The sequence below is a fragment of the Polypterus senegalus genome, chromosome 5 (assembly GCF_016835505.1).
Source record: "Polypterus senegalus isolate Bchr_013 chromosome 5, ASM1683550v1, whole genome shotgun sequence".
NCBI classification, from domain to species: domain Eukaryota; kingdom Metazoa; phylum Chordata; class Cladistia; order Polypteriformes; family Polypteridae; genus Polypterus; species Polypterus senegalus.
The window spans coordinates 121,213,603-121,234,361 of NC_053158.1; the positions used below are offsets into that span (position 1 = coordinate 121,213,603).

General features: G+C 37.6%; 1 protein-coding gene across 1 annotated transcript in view; it reads right to left on the bottom strand.

Moving 5' to 3' along the window:
* LOC120529471 (ankyrin repeat and SAM domain-containing protein 6-like) overlaps positions 1–20,759 on the bottom strand; it is a 212,395-nt gene that overhangs the window by 102,970 nt on the left and 88,666 nt on the right. Inside the window, exon 5 of the mRNA XM_039753304.1 lies at positions 14,450–14,556. Coding sequence (XP_039609238.1) covers positions 14,450–14,556 — 107 coding nt within the window. The remainder of the gene's footprint in view (positions 1–14,449; positions 14,557–20,759) is intronic.

A 20,759-nucleotide genomic window follows, 5' to 3' on the forward strand; every position in this document is an offset into this window, starting at 1 on the left:
TAAGACCTGGCACTTAAAAGTTTCTTGCTACATCAATTTTAACTCCGTTACAAAGTGATCCAAAGTCTCGTTTATACCTTGTGTCTTCTCATTAAACTTGTATCTCGCGAATACTGTATTCGTCGTAGGTATGACAAACGGCAGCGGGAGCGTGTCTATAAACTTAATTTAAACTTACGGTTCGCACCGTGTTTTGTTTCCTCAGTAACTGCACTTATGCTTGTATGCGTCACTCGCTTCATAATCTTTTGCTGCCTTCTCAATTGTGAAATGCATTTTTTGTTCAGCGCTCTTTGGAGCTCATCCTTGTTCTCTACGTATTTACGTACGCGTATTTGCGTAGGTCCAGAGAAGAGCGACTAGGCTGATTCCAGGTCTACAGGGGTTGAATTATGAGGAAAGATTAAAAGAGCTGAGCCTTTACAGTTTAAGCAAAAGAAGATTAAGAGGTGACATGATTGAAGTGTTTAAAATTATGAAGGGAATTAGTACAGTGGATCGAGACTTGTATTTTAAAATGAGCTCATCAAGAACATGGGGACACAGTTGGAAACTTGTTAAGGGTAAATTTCGCACAAACATTAGGAAGTTTTTCTTAACACAAAGAACGATAGACACTTGGAATAAGCTACCAAGTAATGTGGTAGACAGTAACACGTTAGGGACTTTCAAAACTCGACTTGATGTTTTCTTGGAGGAAACAATTGGATAGGACTGGCGAGCTTTGTTGGGCTGAATGGCCTGTTCTCGTCTAGATTGTTCTAATGTAAGAGGCGTGATGATTTGACGCGTAACTCCACCTCCCACGGCCATCGACCTGCAGTCTATTACAGTATATTGACGAAAATAGGTTCCAGTTATGACCATTACGCGTAGAATTTCGAAATGAAACCTGCCCAACTTTTGTAAGTAAGCTGTAAGGAATTAGCCTGCCAAATTTCAGCCTTTTACCTACACGGGAAGTTGGAGAATTAGTGATGAGTGAGTGAGTGAGGGCTTTGCCTTTTATTAGTATACATATATTGAAATAGTTTTACTGTCAAATAATGCAAAGAGTACGCGACACATGTTTTGCCCTAATTCTGGGCTCATCAGGCATACACACTCACTGCACTCCCTCTCGGGAATCGAACTTCGGACGACAGTGCTAGAGTCGAAGCCTTTTGCAGTGCGCCATGGCGTGTGGTTCGTTTATTTGACAGTATGTAGATCAAGGTATATTTTATATACTATCAGAATACCCGTGCTTCGCAGCGGAGACGTAGTGTGTTAAAGAAGTTATGAAAAAGAAAAGGAAAAATTTTAAAAATAACGTAACATGATTGTTAATGTAATTGTTTTGTCATTGTCATGAGTGTTGCTGTCATCAAGGATTTGATTATCATTATTTCTTTCAATCAGGTTCGTATTTGTAGGATGTGTTGTGTTCAAGTTACATTCCGTGTTTGTCAATCATTGTATAGATAACAGGTTTCATTCATCGATTCGTTTGTTACTGCATCAATAAACAGCTCGTCTTCCTCTTTATCTGAGACGTGACACACTGCATGCACGGGTTTTTTTTACACTGTCTTCCTTTAGCGGGACATTGACTTTATCCACCGTGTGCTTTTTTTCAGCAGTAGCTGCACTTATGAATATGCTTGTATGTGTCACACGCTTCAGATTTTTTTGCTGCCTTCTTAATTGTGTAATTCGGTTTTTGTTCAGCACTCTTTGGAACTGTTGCTTTTTGTCTGTGTACTGCATCAGTTCATGTGAGCCGCTCGGTGTACATGCATCGAAGGTTGCCAGCTCTGCTTGTGCCATCTCATGCGATGTCCATGGTTTTATTTAATGTTAGCTAAGACCCGGCACTTAAATGTTTCTCTCGCAGTTTCGCTGAGTTTGTGCCAAACACCACCCTGACCATCTCATCTTCGTCTGCATAAGCACAGTCCTTCACCCGTGAATATTTATCGGCAGTGTTTCTATTGGATTGCCGCTGACAGAAGGCCTTATATGGGCAGGCACTAAATTATGTGGGAGGCGGAGTTACGAGCAGAAGTCTATTACAGTATATGGACGAAAAAATAGGTTCAAGTTATGCATTACGCATAGAATTTCAAAATGAAACCTGCCCAACTTTTGTAAGTAAACTGTGAAGGAATGAGCCTGCCAAATTTCAGCCTTCTACCTACACGGGAAGTTGGAGAATTAGTGATGAGTCAGTCAGTTAGTCAGTGAGGGCTTTGCCTTTTATTAGTATAGATATATATACAGTATATGGCACTATACGGTATAGACAGATGTATATCTATTGAACTAAATTAATTTGTTAATATCCTTTAAAATGTATTACACAGTATATAAATTTGCATTTACATTTGTGTTTACTTATTTGGTTAATGATTATATCAAAGAAGACTTAAATTAGAACATTAGAACAATCGAGACAAAAACAGGCTATTCAGCCCAACAACGTTCACCACTTAAGCCATTTAATTATTAAATAATTCATTATTAATTAATTCATTATTAATTATCCACTTAATTCTTCTAAAAAAAACATCAAGTCTAGTTTTGAAAGTTCCCCAAAGTCTTACTGTCTACCACACTACTTGGTAGCTTATTCCAAGTGTCTATGGTTCTCTGTGTAAACAAAAACGTCCTAATGTGTCCCCGTGTTCTTGATGAACTCATTTTAAAATAACAGTTTCGATCCACTGTACTAATTCCCTACATAATTTTAAACAATCATGTTACCTCTTAATCTTCTTTTGCTTAAACTGAAAAGGCTCAGCTTTTTTGATCTTTCTTCATAATTCATCCCTTTTTAGCCCTGGAATGAGCCTAGTCACTGTTCTCTGGACTTTTTCTAGCCCTGCTATGTCTGTTTTGTAACCCTGAGACCAAAATAAGCACACAGCACTCAAGATGAGGCCTCCCTCTCCAGTGCATTATAAACCTTGAGCATAACCTCTGCACATCATGCTATATAACCTAACATTCTTTTAACCTTCTTAATCACTTCTGAACAGTGTCTGGAGGTTGACGGCGTAGAGTCCACTATGTCTCCTAAATCCTTCTCAATAAGGTGTACTCTCGATTTTCAGAACTCCCATTGTGTATTCAAACCTAATATTTTTCTTCGGTTTTAACACATTGACAGTAACATGCAAATTGAATAATTTATTTTTCATCGGTAATATTCTTGAATAAAAGCACACTTGCTTTGTTATACCTTTTGTGAAAGTGTTTATTTGATATTTGGACTTCAGCCTTCACACATTATACACTTCATGTCAGCATTTTGTCATTATTACTATAACATTAAAAAAGCTTCTGTTTTAGTTATATGGTAAACATTTCTTGCCTCACAATTCTTGCCATCCTACATTTACACAGTTCATTGTAAACACAGAACACACATGAAATACATGTATTCCAAATAACGATATACAGTAATCCCTTGCTATATCGCGATTTGACTTTCGCGGTTTTACTCTATCGCGGATTTTAAATGTAAGCACATCTAAATATATATCATGGATTTTTTCGCTGGTTCGCGCTTTCTGGACAATGGGTCTTTTAATTTAGGTTACATGCTTCCTCAGTTTGATTGCCCAGTTGATTTCATACAAGGGATGGTATTGGCGGTTGGCTTAGAAACTACCCAATCAGAGCATGTATTACATATTAACTAAAACTCCTCAATGCTATAAGATATGCTTCCCACGTGGCGCTTGTTTGCTTCTCTCTATCTTTCTCACTCTCTCTGCCTGACGGAGGGGGTGTGAGCAGAGGGGCTGTTTGCACAGAGGACACGGACGCTCTTCTACAAAATGCCGCGGTGCTTCTGTATACTTAAAAGCATGTATTGATTTTTTGATTGTTTGCTTTTCTTTGCGAGCGCTCTCTCTGACGTTTTCTGCTCCTGACGGTGCTCCTTTAAAGATAAGATATATTTGCTTTCTTTTAATTGTGAGAAGGAACTGTCATCTCTGTCTTGTAATGGAGCACAGTTTAAACGTTTGACTAAAGGGTGTTATTTCATGTCTAGAGGGCTCTAATAATGTTAACTGTGTGGGAGAGTTTATAAGGGCTTAAAATATATAAAAATAACCATACAAACATATGGTTTCTACTTCGCGGATTTTCACCTATCGCAGGGGGGTCTGGAACGCAACCCCCGCGATCGAGGAGGGATTACTGTATTATTAACCCTACATAATTCCAGACACCTTACTCCCACATAAAGAGACTTCAGCTCTAAAACTTTTGCGACTGACTTGACAGCTGCCTTGGTGTTGGATGGAATAGCAGGCTGCTAGCGGTTTGCGCTGATTGACACATTTGCAAAACAAAAACACTGATGAAGAGGTGTGGAGGAATTTAAGGTGGCCCGGCATTACAAATATTGTCGTAGGCTTCAGGGATTTTAGTGTTACCAAACTCTTTTAAAAAACTGATTACTTCTAAAAATATTCTTGTGCTCCACCATTTGCAAGATTATCCCAGTTAATTATCGGATAGTTAAAGTCCCCAATGACTATAATACCCCCCTGTACACTTGCCTTTTTAATATTTCTAAAAAGATGTGTGTTGAAATTACTGTCTACATTGGGTGGTTTATAAAACACTCCTAAAATAAGGCCTCTTTCCCAAATGCTTTCCAGGCCATATGTCCTCACTAAAATAGGGCTCATCGTCCAACTGAAGAGGAGTTGTGTTTAAATTCTGCACAACATAAACAGTAAGCCCACTTCCTTTTCTGTTCTGTTCTGTCTATCCTTCCTAAAAATGTGTATCCCTCTATGTTATATCTTCACCTTCTTTGAGTTGCCTTATTTTTAATACTTCTACCATAAAAGCAGGCTATGTTTAATGTGTTATGCCTTTTACATTTAAACGTTAGGTTAGAATTTAAATTACTATGCATTTTAATTTGTATACAATTGTTTGTTACCCCATGTATAGTTCTAAACCTGGAATGTCCTAAACTCCCTTCCCCTCCCATTTTCTAGTTTAAACAGTCCTCGACTAACCGATTTATATGCTTCGCCAATACACTGGTGCCCCTCCGGTTTAGATGTATCCCATTGTGGCGGATCAGATCCCATCTGTTCCAAAAGGAGTCCAAATGCCTTATAAACCTATACCCTTTTACCCAGTACCAAAATTTGAGCTACCCATTAAGCATTCTAATGTCCTCAGTCTTACCTGAAATGGAACATGGTGCTGGCAGAACTTGAAAGAAGACTACCTTGTCAGTTCTGCTCCTCAGCCTGGCACCAAACTCTTTGAATTTGGATCCCACACTACCCTTATGTATGTCATTTGTTCCAACATAAACAATTACAACTGGATCCATCCCCTGTCTGGCCAAGAGCCTATCCAGCCTTCCAGGAAGGTCTCCCACCTGTGCACCCGGAAGGCAAAAAACTCCTGCTTACCACCTCAGAATCAGAGACAACATCCAGGTCTGCAAGGACCTGAAAATGGTTTGACACTTTAAATTCTGGGGTTGATGCCCCCCAGACAGTGTACACCCTTTACCTTACACCTTGTGACTGTAAGCCACCTATCTCTACCTGTCAGGTTTGGAATCTCCTCCCGTGCCACCTTAGGGGTACACACTATCTCTCTACTACAACGCAGGCCAGCCAACTCCTTCTCAGTTCAGAGACACTGAGCTCAAGGTGATGGATCACTTGTCATCTCCTACAGATGCAGACCTCATAGAAGACTGGCTCCTGCAATCCGTCATCTAAAAAGTCCAACATCCAACAGGACTTGCATTGCACTGGTCTCATTATTAACATTTGATTTAGGATTACTAAAACTGCCTTAAAATTTTCATTTTTTTAAGTAAAATTAAATAAATTAACTTAAAATTTAAGCCAAAAAGCTATTTTACACCTCCTGGCCCCTTAAGCCCCTGTAATATTCTCTCTCTCAACTGCCTGCTGTTTGTCCTTTTATGAGGTTAAGTTTACCTTACTCTGTCTGTTCTCCTAACGTTGCGCTCCACTTATTCCCTACTTAAAAGCTCTCCACTTGCACTGTTTCTATTTCCCCGTATTAATGAACCCTTAGGCTGTCACCCACTTAACTGATCTACTGTACTTCTGGACCGTTATGAACTGTTCAAGTTAAATTAAATAAATATTATGGGAATATCCGCTCCTAGTTAATTTCATACAGTCTTATCTGCTAGTATAACACCTTGTGCTTGATTAAGCCTGTAAACTGGCCGCTAACATACGCACTGCAGAGCCTTCCCCTTTATTGCTTTGAAGTCAGCCAGGACCTTTTTTTTAAACTAAAGAATTGCTGTTTCAGTTACTTATTTATTATTGATTGCTACGGCACAGTTATTTAATACAGATGCGGATACTATCCCACAGGGGATGCACAAACCAGTATGTTTCTTTGTGCCGGTCCCAAGCCCGGATAAATGTGGAGGGTTATGTCAGGAAGGGCATCCAATGTAAAATTTTGCCAGATCAACATGCGGACAACAATACAAATTTCCATACCAGATTGGTCAAGCCCCGGGTCGACAATGACTGGCCACCAGTTCTGATAGCCAACAGGATGCTGGCGGAAATTGGGTTGCTGTTGGCTGAACAAGGAGAAGGAGAAAGGGGAGACGTGTCTGGTGGAAAGAGGAGAGGAGGAAGGTAAAGAGAGTAGAACTGAGGTTAGGAACTTTGAATGTTGGCAGTATGACTGGTAAGGGGGGGAGAGGAAGGAACAGTATGTCAAAAGTGTTTTGGAAGCGAAAAGAGTGTCAGACAGAGTAATGATTATGAAGCTGGAAATTGGATGTGTGATGAATATTATTAGTGCATATGCCCCACAAGTTGGGTGTGCAATGGATGAGAAAGATTATTTCTGGAGTGAATTGGATGAAGTGATGAACAGTGTACCCAAGGGACAGAAAGTGGTGATTGGAGCGGATTTCAGTGAACATGTTGGTGAAGGGAACAAAGGAGATGAGGAAGTGATGGGTAGGTATCGTGTCAAAGAAAGGAATGAAGAAGGTCAGATAATAGTGGATTTTGCTAAAAGGATGGGCATGGCTATGGTGAATACGTATTTTAAGAAGAGGATGGAACATAGGGTGACGTACAAGAGTGAAGGCAGATGCACACAGGTAGAATGAGCACACTATTCAGAACAGTCAATCTGAAGGAGATTAAAGTCTGCAAAGTGGTGTCAGGAAAAGTGTAGTTAGACAGCATAGGATGGTGCTGTGACGCTGGAGATCAAGAAGAGGAGGAGAGTGAGGGCAGAGCCAAGGATCAAATGATGGAAGTTGAAAAAGGAAGACTGCAAGGTTTAGGGTGGAGGTAAGACAAACACTGGATAGCAATGAACAGTTACCGGACAGCTGGGCAACTACAGCAGAAGTAGTAAGGGTGACAGCAAGAAGGGTGCTTGGCATGACATCTGGACAGAGGAAGAAGGAAAAGGAAACCTGGTGGTGGAATGGAGAAGTACAGGAGAGTATATAGAGGAAGATGAAGAAGAAGGAGAGGGATAGTCAAAGAGATGCAGAAAGTAGACAAGAGTACAAGGTTAAAAGAGAGGTGGCTAAGGAAAAAGAAAAGGCATACAGTATGATGAGTTGTATGAGAGGTTCGACACTTAATGAGGGAGAAAAGGACCTGTAAAAAATTGGCTAGACAGAGGGACCAAGCTAGGAAAGATGTGCAGCATGTTAGGGTAATAAAGTAATATACTCAAAAGTGAAGAGATAGAAAGAGTATTTTGAGAGGCTGATGAATGAAGAGAATGAGAGAGAGAGAAGATTGGGAAGTGCAAAAAATTAGCAAGGAGGAAGTAAGGATAGATGTGAAGAGGATGAAGAATGGAATGGCCGTTGGTCCAGATGACATACCTGTGGAAGCATGGAGGTGTTTAGGAGAAATGGCAGTGGAGTTTTTAACCAGATTGTTAAATGGAATCTTGGAAAGTGAGGAGTGAAGAAGAAGTGTACTGGTTTCGATTTTTAAGAATAAGGGGGATGTGCAGAACTGTTGTTAAACTACAGGGGGATAAAATTGATGAGCCACAGCATGAAGTTATGGGAAAGAGTAGTGGAAGTTAGGTTAAGAATGGAGGTTGTGATTAGTGAGCAACAGTATAGTTTCATGTGTTGCAGACGGCCAGGATCCTTGCCCGGCTGGGACGCCTCTTCACTGAGAGGACTGGGGGAGCAAGCCTGGGCAGAACATTACCTCCCCTGGGATGCTAGATGGCAGCCCCCATGGGTTGCAGCAGTGCCTCAGTCTCCTGCAGGGTTTCATGGGTGATGGAGTTGTCTACAGCCCTGTTAGGATTTGGGGGTGCCACATCTGCTCCTGAGCCTGAATGGGCGATCCTTTCACTATACCCAGAAGTGCTGCTCCAAAGTAGGTCATCAAGCACCTGGCAAGATGCAGAAGACAGGAAGATATGGAAAAATATGATCCGCTGTGGCAATCCCTAACGAGCAGCCGAAAAAGGAAGAAAAGATCAGTTACTGCTGCTTTCTGCCCTGTCTTTTCAACGCTAGTTCAAATTCAAATAACAAGAACAAGAACTGTACATGTTCAAGTTTTCCATGTGCAACCCTAAACACCCAGCTACTTCTGCTCCTGTGTGGGAAAAAAAAAATTCCCACATAGTTCCTTAGCAGCAACCAAAACATGTTATAGGAGCAAAATGTATTGTTTTAATTAACTCTCACACCCACGGAAAACACAAAAACTCTCAGCAACTCTTAACTGCCTCTCTCGTTTGCATAGTCGATGTCAGCACATATAGAAAAATTCAGTTCCTAATGTCCATTGTTGTACCAACAGCAACTTATGCTAGTGAAAAATTAAAATAACCGTTAAGACAAGACACAAACTAAACATCATAATTCATCAATGCCTTTAGCGGCTATTAAGAATTACATGGAAATATCACATGCAAAATGAAGAAATGCTAACAAGAGTGAGTCATAAAACACTGAACAACTTTATAACAGAAAAGCAATAATGCTTTGCTGTGGACATTCTTCCTTTACCCAGAAAGACAGCTCAATCACATAGCATTGGGCTGGATCCTTTAAAAGAAGCAATAAGACAAGAGGTCATCATTGCATTAACTAAAACAGAACAGTCATACAAGACTGCCATATCATTCTAAGGGACTGAGAAGAGGGTAAAAATGCTGCACAAGAGCACAAAGCTTCCTAATACTCCAAAATGAGCGAGAAAAGCAAAGACAAAAAGTATTATACTATATGTAGTATTTTTGAATAGTATTGGTTTTTTCCCCCCCCATTTATTTATCAGTTTTCCAATTAACAGCAACATACATACACATCTCTTCAAATACATAAAAATGCCAAAAGTATCGACAAACATATTAGTGTTGACTATCAGATGCGAACAATAAACCTATAATGCCTAAACCCCATATCCCACCCATAGGCCCACAAAAAAGATAAATAGATAATGATTAATTAAATAATTAAACAACAAGAAAGTAATTCAAAAACCCTAATACACAGGATGTTACAAAAATAAGTAAATAAATAACAATTAAAAAAATAATAGTAATAAAATAAAATAATAAATAAATAAATAAAGTTTAATCAGGTGCAATTGTTTCCAAGGATCTAAAATAAGAAACAAAAGGTTGCCAGACCTTCAAAAACCCATCAGCTCTCCCTCTCAGACTAAACTTGATTTTTTCAAGTTTTAAAAAGAACATAAGATCCTTCAGCCAGCGGGCCATGGTCGGGGGATGCGGAGCCTTCCAGGACAATAATATTCTACGTCGTGCTAACAGTGAAGTGAAAGTGATTGCATCCAATTGTGTACTATTAAAAGACGTATCAGGATCTCCAGGAACCCTAAATATAGCAACCAAAGGACAAGATTCCAGTCGGATTCCAAAAACATGAGAAATAATGTCAAAATAGGAGGTCCGGTATAACTGTATTTTGGGGCAAAGAAAAAACATGTGGCTTAAATTGCAGGGAGAGAAGTTACATCGGTCACATAGGTCAGGAACATTGGGATACATTTTAGATAGTGTAGCCTATGTACTATTTTAAACTGAACAAGAGAGAGCCTTGCACAAGATAAAGAAGTACGGATCCCCTTAACTACACTATCCCAGTAGCCTTCTCTGAAGTCCAGACCCAACTCCTGTTCCCAATTTGAAATAGTTTTATTGTCAAAGTAACTGTCCATTGAAAGAACAGTATTATATATTTGTGAGGTAAGAGCTTTCTTATGTGGAGAAAGTTCGAATAAGTCTTCCCAAGACTGTTTAGGTGGGCAAATAGGAAACTCAGGAAAAATAGTGGAAGCACAGTGTCTAACTTGAAAATAACGAAATAAATGAAATGAGGGCAGACCATATAGGAATGACATATCCATAAAGTTAAGAAAGATATTATCCTTATAAAGAGCGGAAAAACATTTAATGCCCTTTCTATCCCATAAATTAAACGTAGAGTCTAAAAGGGAAGGGGGAAAAAGGTGATTATTACATAGTGGGGCCAGAGCAGAAGCAGAAACAGATTTGAAGTAGCGTCGAAATTGATGCCATATCTTGAGAGAGTTAAGTACAACAGGGTTATCTGTATATTGAGTAATGTATACAGGGAGGGATGAGAATAATAAAGCGGGGAGGGAGGTCGAGAAACATGATTAAGTTTCTAACTGACACCAAAATGCCTGAAGATCTTTTAGCCAATAAATGTATTTTTGGATGTTAGCTGCCCAATAATAAAACATCAAATTGGGTAAAGACAGACCTCCACTGAGTCGGCACTTTTGTAATAATGACTTGCGAATTTTGGGAGACTTACCTCTCCATATGAATGAGGAGATCATTTGATCAATAGATTTAAAAAAAGATTTGGGAAAGAACAAAGGAATGCACTGGAAAAGGTATAAAAATTTGGATAAAACATTCATTTTAACTATATTAATCCTGCCCAATAGAGATACTGGCAAATTAGCCCATCTTTGAAAAGCTGGCCTTACATGAGACAGAAGAGGAGTGAAGTTAGCAGCCCGTAGAGCCTTAGGTGAGCTAGTCACATTTACTCCCAAATACTTGAAACCAGTATAACTCAGGTGGAAGGGAAGGTCAGTCTGTCTGAGCCGCTGCACAGCTTTGTTTATAGGCAAGCATTCACTCTTTTGAATGTTAAGTCTATATCCAGAGAAGAAACCAAAATCTTTTAGTATTGCCATAATATGTGCCAGGGAATTAATAGGGTTTGTGAGATACAGAAGTAAATCATCTGCATATAAGGCCACCCTGTGTTCTATATTTCCACGAGTCAAGTCTTGGAACAAAGAGGAAGTCCTGAGAGCTATCGAAAGAGGCTCTATAGCTAAAGCAAAAAGTAAGGGGGAGAGAGGACGGCCTTGACGTGTGCCACGCGATAGAGGGAAAAAGTCACATTTTATGTTATTGGTACAAACAGAAGCTAAGGGGGGGGAAGTATACAAGAGACGAATTCAAGAAATAAATCTATCGCCAAAGCCAAATTTCTTCAGGACTGCAAAGAGGTACTCCTACTCCACTCTATCAAATGCCTTTTCAGCATCCAATGAAATGACCACTTCAGGGAGAATACTATGATGTTTGGAGTACAATATATTAAAGAGGGTGCGAATATTAAAAAAGGAGTGCCTTCCTTTGATAAAACCTGTCTGTTCATCTGAAATAATAGATGGGAGGACTTATGCGAGAGGCTAACAGCTTGGCCAGAATTTTCACATCCACGTTAAGAAGGCTTATGAGTCTGTAAGAAGTACAAAAAGTCGGATCCTTCCCTTCCTTGAGTAATAGTGAGATAGAAGCCTGTCTCAGCGTCATGGGGAGAGAACCTTGCTCTAATGACTCCTCAAAGACAGACAAGAGTAATGGGGCTAATTTGGGATAAAATTTTATAAAAATCTGACGAGAATCCATCAGGACCAGGGGATTTACCTGATTGTAAGGATTTAATCGAAAATATGACCTCATCCAAATTAAGGCATCAATTTCAACTGCTTTAATGGCCTCAACTGTGGGGATAACTAAACTGTCAAGAAACTGCTGCATATTTCCCGAGTTGGGAGGAAACTCTGAGGTGTAAAGAGTGGTATAAAATGTCTTAAAGACAGAGTTAATTTCAATTGGGTCAGATGTCAAAGTACCTGATGTATTTTTTATATGCATAATATGACGGGCGGCAGTATGATGCCTTAGTTGATGAGCTAACAAACGAGAAGCTTTATCCTCGTATTCATAATAGTTACCACAAGACTGTAATAACAGCTGCTCCGCCTGACTCGTTGACATCAAGTTAAACTCAAGTTGCAAGTTAAGACGCTGCTTATATACTTCTAGAGAAGGCTTCAGGGCATACTGGCGATCAAGTTTAAGAATTTCTGTAGATCTTTTAGTCTGGATTTCTTAGATCTGGAAAGATGACACGCATATGAGATAATCTGGCCTCTTAGGTAAGCCTTAAGAGACTCACTTATTAAGGAATTTGAGATGGTATCTGACTTATTCGTAATTAAAAAGTCATCAATGGAAACAGAAATATATTCACAAAACGCCGGGTCTGAGAGAAGCAAGGAATTGAGCCTCCAAGTGGTTCGAGCTGTATGGTAGGTGGACAAAGTGACGTCCATTGCCAAAGGCGCATGATCTGAGATGACAATTGGGAGATACTCAGAAGTATGGATTTTTGAAATTAAAGAGTCATTAATAAAAAAATAATCTATACGAGAGTATGTGTGATGAACATGAGAAAAAAAAGAATATTCTCTGGCTTGTGGATTATGAAAATCTCCATGGATCAATGTATCCATTTTGAGTCATTAAGTCTGAAAATGACTTTGACATAGCAGATGGGGCTTTTATGCTGGAGGCATTTTAAATCCCCCCCAAAGATCAAAAGGTGTATTCAAATTGGGGATCATCCTCAAAAGGTTATTAGCGAATTGGGTGTTGTCAAAGTTTGTGGCATAAACATTCACCAAGACAATAGGATTTTGCAGGATAGTCCCTACAATAATTAAAAATCTCCCATTTTTGTTTGTTATCATCTTGGAGAGTGAGAACTGTATTTTATTACTAATTAAGATTGCAACACCTCTTGCTCTGGAATCAAAGCTGGAATGAAAGACGTGACCTATCCATGGCGTTTGAAGTCTTTTCTGATCCTTAATACGCAAATGAGTCTCCTGAAGAAAAATAACATCTGCATTAAGACGCTTTAAATGAGTGATAACTCTAGATCTTTTGACTGGACCATTCATGCCCTTCACATTCCAGGACAGAAACCTAATCGGGCTCCCTATAATGTTACTGTCAACCATATTGTTTTTTTTTCAAGCGAGGTTACTGTACAGCTATAGTACCGAATTGGCAGGAAAGGGTAGAGCAAACATTGCAACACTTTAAGCACCGACACTGTGAAGGACACGACACACAGCAATCCAAATAAAACCAAGTAAATGAAAAGAAGCAAAAGAAAACAAGCAAAAAACACAAACACGGGCCTGAACCCCCTCACCCTCTTAGTCCTCTTCCCCAAATGAAGAAGACAGCAGCATAATCCAAACATCTAGAACCTCCTATCTCGAATTCCCACCACACTATCCACATAACATTATAAAAAAAGAAAAGAAAAAAGTAACCTCACCCGGTAAGACGAACATACCAGTCTAGAGAATAAAACAAACACCTCAAAAACAGCAGAATGTCCTCAATGATTAATTAAAACCATTAATTCAAATAGCATTGTTTTAATAAGTTGGAATTACATTGTGAGAGGTACCCAAGTCAGCCTTTCATCAACAGTTATATTGAATGAATATGAATATCAAGAGCATAGTTTATTGACAGCATGTTTGATTTTTATTTGTGACTGAACATTAGAATAAACAGTTGTACCAAGCATAAAAATATACATCTTCAGTGTTGTTTTCTAGTTCTGCAATAGATGAGCAAAGGATGAAACTCTAACCAAGTCTGAGAAGCAAAAACAAAATTCTCCAAAGAGTAGTGTGTTCTCTAGCTTACCAAACAAAAATCAGCTTAAAAATATATGCAACGTCTTTTAAGACTGTTAACTGTCATATGGAAATGAGTTTCTTTCTCATAGTTTCAGAGAGTTTCTGCTGTTCTTTTGGTTGTCTTGTTTTAAGCAATTTTTAGCATCTTCATTATTGCATGAGGTTACTCTAGGAAATTACAATGTGTTGTTTAAGCTAAGTGACCTCTCATATTTTTAAACATAATATAGTATTCACAGTCATGGCTTGATTCTAATGAAGAAATGCTTAATTTACATATGTTACAATTATCAGCAACTGCTTGCACACAATTTATTTGATTTAAATAAATCTTAAGATAACAGTCACTAATTAAACTTTTTGTAAGTTAGCTAGTTTACATACTATACCTGGATCATTTAATAACATGACAAGATCAAATGCAGTATATCCATTTTTTGACCTAAGATTGACATCAGCTCCTTCATTAAGCAGATACTTCACAACATCTTTATTCCTGAAATTGTAAAAAAAAAAAATAAACAGAATTTTAAGTTGAATGTGGACAGATGAAAAAATGTTCACAAAAATACTGCATGATGTTAATGATACATGTTTCTCGATAAAACAGAGAACAATTTTCAGTTCATTATAAATCAAATCACACCTATAAAGCTAGATCTTAAAAGTTTAGGTCAGCACAATATGACAGTGAAGATCACAGAGTAGCTGGCTTGGACATTCAGTTGTATATATAAAAAAATAAAAAAAACGCAAAACATTTTAAAACTACAACATTTGCATCAACTACATGTTTCTGTCTCACCCCACTCATGGTACAGAAAAAAGCCTTAACCTATGATGTCAATAACATTCTAATATCTACTACTGCAACAATATTATATAATTGATAGGCATTTATTTACAGTTTGTGACACTGATGATCACAACATTTTATTATACAAGTTGAGATTTATGTTAGACTATAAGCCATTTTTCTAGTGTGGCTAATGCCATGTTTACCAAATTAATCTTTGTATGTAGAGAAATATTATGACATTTTGTTTATAGATATGGCGTCCCTCATGTTTCAGTACCAGAAATGTTACCATTTTATAAACAACCTTTATGATATATTGTTTGAAAACATAATGCTAAGTTTCACTTGTATGTAGATAACACTCAAATATATCTGTTGACCAAAACTAACGACATTTTTTCTACTCTCTAGTTAAAGGATTTGGGCTGGTAACTCGAAGTTTGCCAATTTAAACTCTGACAGTAACAGAAGGAATGCTATTCTGTTGGGCCCTTGAGCAATGCATTTAACCTGCAGTTGCACCAGGGGCACTGTAGATAAGCTGACGCTACACTCTAATCCAAAAAAAACTCTCTTAAAGAGTAAGTTGGGTATGCAAAAAATGGCAAATTCCTAATACAAGAAAATTTATATGGCAAATAAATGATTAAAAAAAAAAAAAATCACTAAATCACTAATAGGTTGCTACACTGAGTTAAAACTTTGGATGAGCAATAGATTTTTATTTTTTTAACACTAAAAGGGCCCAATATACTTTTTTACCAAATCACAGTGAAACATAGTTATTGTCTTTGATACTAATATAATTTATCCACACATTGCAGCTAGAGATGCAGAGGAATAAAAACAATTGTAGAGTATTGCGCAATATTATTTGTTGAAATATATAATTTCATACCAAGGGGACACTATCACAGGATTTTATTTTCTTTGCATTAACACCAATAAAAAAAGAAAAAATACTTTACTTCTGCATAGCCACAGTAAGTGCACCACTGCACAGATTCTCATAATAAATGTTCCATCCATATTTAAGTCAAGCATTTGGGTTCAGTTATTTTTCCACAGTATTACAGGGAAGAAAGCTAATTTTCATAAGACAATGCTTCCAATTTTTATGTTTCATCTCTATCTTGCACAGCAGAGAATATCATCAACTTTCTATTTTCTTGTCAAGCACAGAAGACTAGATGAATTTTAGGTAGAATAAATCTTACATTAAACCACTTGTTACATTTGGATACTATGATCAAATATGTTGCATCCCAAATGGCCAAAAGTCTGCATGCAAGTTAAGTGTAAATCTAACCTCATCTACCATGAGAAAAATGGTCCTTAATAACAAATAATAATAATATTAATGTTTTCATTGTGTACAAATGTTTATAGATTAAGCTTAGTAACATTTCTTTTTTCAAACATTGTATTCAATGTTCTCAGGGGTACCTCTCACATAGGGTATGATATGATACCTGAAGGAATTTAACAAACTGCATGTCTGATCTAAATTTGAACAGTTAATGATCAGGTTTGTAGCCAAATATGCATGTTTGGGGACATATGTTCTGGAGAGGTGCTCACATGTGGTGTGAAGTGATACAGATGGATGTAGCGCCTGCTTGAAAGATCTGTAAATCCCAACCCTGTTCACAAGGAGTTCAATTCTCACCTCCAGAACAAATTTCTGGGACATCTTGGGACATGTCAGGAACAGAAGGTCTGAATGGATCCTGTTTAAGACTTCAGCAGTGGGGATAGCTGCAAGTAGCAGTCATGGTTGATGGTGCTTATTTTAGTGGAAATACTAAGACCTGGTAAAGTATCCTGTACAAGAACTCAGTAGTAGAGTCAGCTGCAAGGAGGTGTGGCCAAAAGTTTGCTGATGTTTTTCCTGACAGCACCTCTAGGAACCACTGGTGGACATCAGAAGTATGGGAAGCTCTCGAGTTAAAGAAAGAGTTCTTAAGTGCAATGTGAGACTAAGAGGTCAATAATGTGGCAGGCGTGACAGTTTTTTAAGCAAAGGTCCATTGTGAGTAAAGTGTAGGAAGGCAATGGAGAATGACTTTTAATTACCCTCAGAAATGTCTTAGAAAACCATTCAGAATCTTAGGAAGGGTAGGTGGCACATTGCCCTGGCTAGATTGTCTGCATAGACACAGAATCATCAACAGCTGACAAATTTTTACCTTTCCTTGATACTTGAGAGGTAAGAGGAGAGTACCAATCCTGTCTACTTGTGGTTTATGGACAATTACAGTTCTTTTATTAAAATCATTAAAAGCAAAGTTTAAAAAAAAATATATTTATGGAAACAATTTTGATAATAACTTAATTATTAAATATGTAATCTCTGCCGCTTAAAATATATATGGTGGGTAGGTATTAAGGCTTTTATCTAACATTTTGTCTAGGGCCATGTTGCTTTAAAAAGTTAAGCCTTTGGAGAAACACTTTTTATTAAAAGAAAATACTAAATACAGCATCACCTAATAAAGTGAGTGTTTGTAGTAATTGTTAGCAGTGCACAGCTGCGGAAAAACAAATAACTTTACAAATACGAAATTTACTTCTCCAGAATTAGGACAAAATAATGAGGACTTATGGCATAAATAAGAATATAATGTCTTCTATTATTCTTTGAATATGTTATTACTTAATCAATCAATCAATCAACATTTATTTATATAGCACATATTCATACAAAAAAATGTAGCTCAAAGTGCTTTTCAAAATGAATAGAAAAATAGAAGACACAATAAAAAATAAACATGTAACAGCATTCCAGGCTTATTTTTTAGTGTAAAAATTATAAGCTAATAGGTTATTTGGGTTTTCTCTGAGTTTGAAAAATGAATGATATGAAATAAATCAAAATTTTTTGTTTGTGACAAAATTAAACTTGCCTTATCAGAATAATTAAATTTAACTACTACATAAACACAGTGGCCTTCTGGGTCAGAGATAATAAATAAAAGAAAGATTAGCTTAAAAAATAAATAAATATGCACATATACACACACAAACATCGGAACGCACACCAGAATGAATGGCAGTCACAGTCACACTGAGGCATTATACAGATGTATTGCTATCAGTATAAAGGAGCCCCAGTAGTGTTTCCTGACCCACTTTGCTGAATAATTTGTTGCCTGAAAGTACTCTGTGTCAGTGTGTCAGAGAGAGGATGTCCCTAATGTAGCTCAGTTTTGTGACTTAATTCCCTCCTTTGATACTATCTCCAGGGGGTCCAGAGTGTGCTCCATAAATGAGCTTGCCATTCTAATTAACTTATTGATTTGATAGGCCTCTCTTGAAATGATGTGATCAGTCCAGCACACTACATGTATAGAAAAATGTACTGGCCATCACAGAGATATAGAAGATGTGAAGGGTGTCACTTCCCACATTTTAAAAAATGCCTGCTCTGCCCTTTCTTATATACTTCCTCGGTGTTACAAGACCAGTCCAACCTGTCATCAATGTGGAACCCCAAGGTATTGTAGGAGTGAATAATGACCGGACATTGAGGCTCTTTGGTACGACAAAAGTCAATAACCAGTTCCTTGGTTTTGATGATGTTAAGATGCAGAGAGTTCTCTTTGCACCCAGACACAAAGTTTTCTACCTGACTCGCCCCCTTTATCAACACACCCCATGAATGCAGATTCATTTGAGAACTTCTGCATGTGACATGACCTGGTGTTACAGTATAGTTATAGGCAGATATGTGCAGAATGAAGAGAAAAGGAGACAGGACCTGTTCCTTGTGATGCTCTCAAAAACAGACATTGAGTCTCACCAACTGTGGTTTGCTCAACAGATTATTACACAGTACATTATCCAGGACACCATATGCTTAAACACCTGCATATCCCTGAGTTTACCCCTTAATAGGGATGGCTGGATGGCATTGAAGGCATTGGAAAAATTGCAAAAAAAAAAAATACATCATCCTTTAAATTTAAGTTTGTCTTTAATATGCAAACGTGTCTTTTGTGCCTTCATAGATCTGGAGATGAATAAGCATTTTCTTTTTTCTGTAATGCATGATTTATATCTTTATGTTTTTAATAAAATGTAGGCAAATTTAGTATCCTTTTTTGGATACTATCCAAATTATCGTGGCAAAATTAAACTTGGCTTATCAGATTAAGTTCACTTAAATTTATCTGCTACATGAGCACAGTGACATTCTGTGTCAAAGATAAGAAATAAAAGCAAGATTAGCTTACAGTATGCACCAAAATTCCCACAGCTCTACACTGTAAAATGTAGTCTGAAACTAACACATATACATACATACATACTTACTGTACATACATAGACAGAACTTGATTTGTCCCCAGGGGGATATTTGGCTTTTTAAAAAAATAAATACATAAACTGATTAAAATAAATAAATAAACACATACACACACACTATAATCTGAGCACACACCTTCTCTGACAGTCAATAACATACAGTTTAACAGAGTCAGTTCCAATGGAAAAGTTTACAGGTTTGGCCATAATCTTAGCAATTTCTTAATCTTTTTTCCATTCTGTCGTTGTACATAAAAACATGAGAAGTCAGACACTCAAACCTCTCTCCTGTTTTCAAGTTCCAAAAAACTTCTTATTCCTCTTCAATACATTCACATGCATTGTCCTTTCAGATGAGTGCTCGAACACATACAGCCCACCCCTATGACTTCAGAAAAATGAGAATGTCAGAGAAAAAGACATTTAAGTTCCAGAGTACAGATAGCTCTACAGCTGAAAATTGTGTACTTTTATGTCAAGCTTCCAGTAAGTACAACAAGGTACTTAGCTTTCATACAATCTTCTCTGATGCAGAAACCTGATCTAAATGGATCATCGCTATCCAGAGAGAGAACTTTACGGTCAGTCCCCATACTCAAGTTAATAGCTGGCATTTTAAAAAAGAGGATTTTCATGAGCCATGGTGGCTACTGCTGAAGAAGGGAGCAGTTCCTATGTTGTTTGAGTGGAAAAATTTGCTGTTTTGGACTGTGAAAAGTGATCAGCAATGTGCTCTCAATTTCTTACCTACATTTATAGGTAGTGATGGCAAGCAATGCTATCTGTTATACTGTAATGGGCTCTGAAAAACAGCAATGTTCTGTCTTTTGCTGTTACAGACTTTGAGATTGGCACTTAGAAATCATTTAATAACGATAATGTTGAAACACTGCCAGTAATGTTGAAATTTGTGGTTGCAGTGATAATAAATTAGTGTTATTGCATCATGCTTTGCATCACTTAAAACATACAGGTAAAATTCTTACAATGAATATCTTTAAAACGAAATTTTCATTACAACAAAGTATTTTTATGGCCCTGACAGTTTCCCCATATGACACGAGCCTATAGAAATCTCGTTACTACTACGTTATAATGAAGTGCCCAAAAGACCTTGAAATGCCTGAATGAATCATCCACAGAGCAGTTAGTTCTATGGTCACAGCTCAGTTGTGCACAATGATCCCTAAACAGAAACGTTGTAAAAAAAAAAAAAATCTTTCTTCGAACTTTCCTTGTATGTTTTTAATGCTGTTTTTGTTTTCGGTGGTTTGCGTATTGCTCGTCAACATTTGAAAAATACCCATTTGAATTTAACTCATTGTCATCCTCCTATAGAAATGGCAGACATGAAAAAACAATAACAGTTCATATTAGAAAAAAAACTTTACATTTTTGCATCTCTCGATTGCTGCAAAAAGAAGAAAGACATTGCCAGAGAATTCAAATTTTGCAATCGACACTGTCAACTTTCTTGAAAGACTGAGGGAAAAAAAAGAAGAAAAATCTCGGGTTGCAAATATATGTGAACTGCTGCATTTGAAGAAAGTTGAAAAAGCAGGTTTCATGTGGTTCAGTGATGCTGGTTCAAGAAA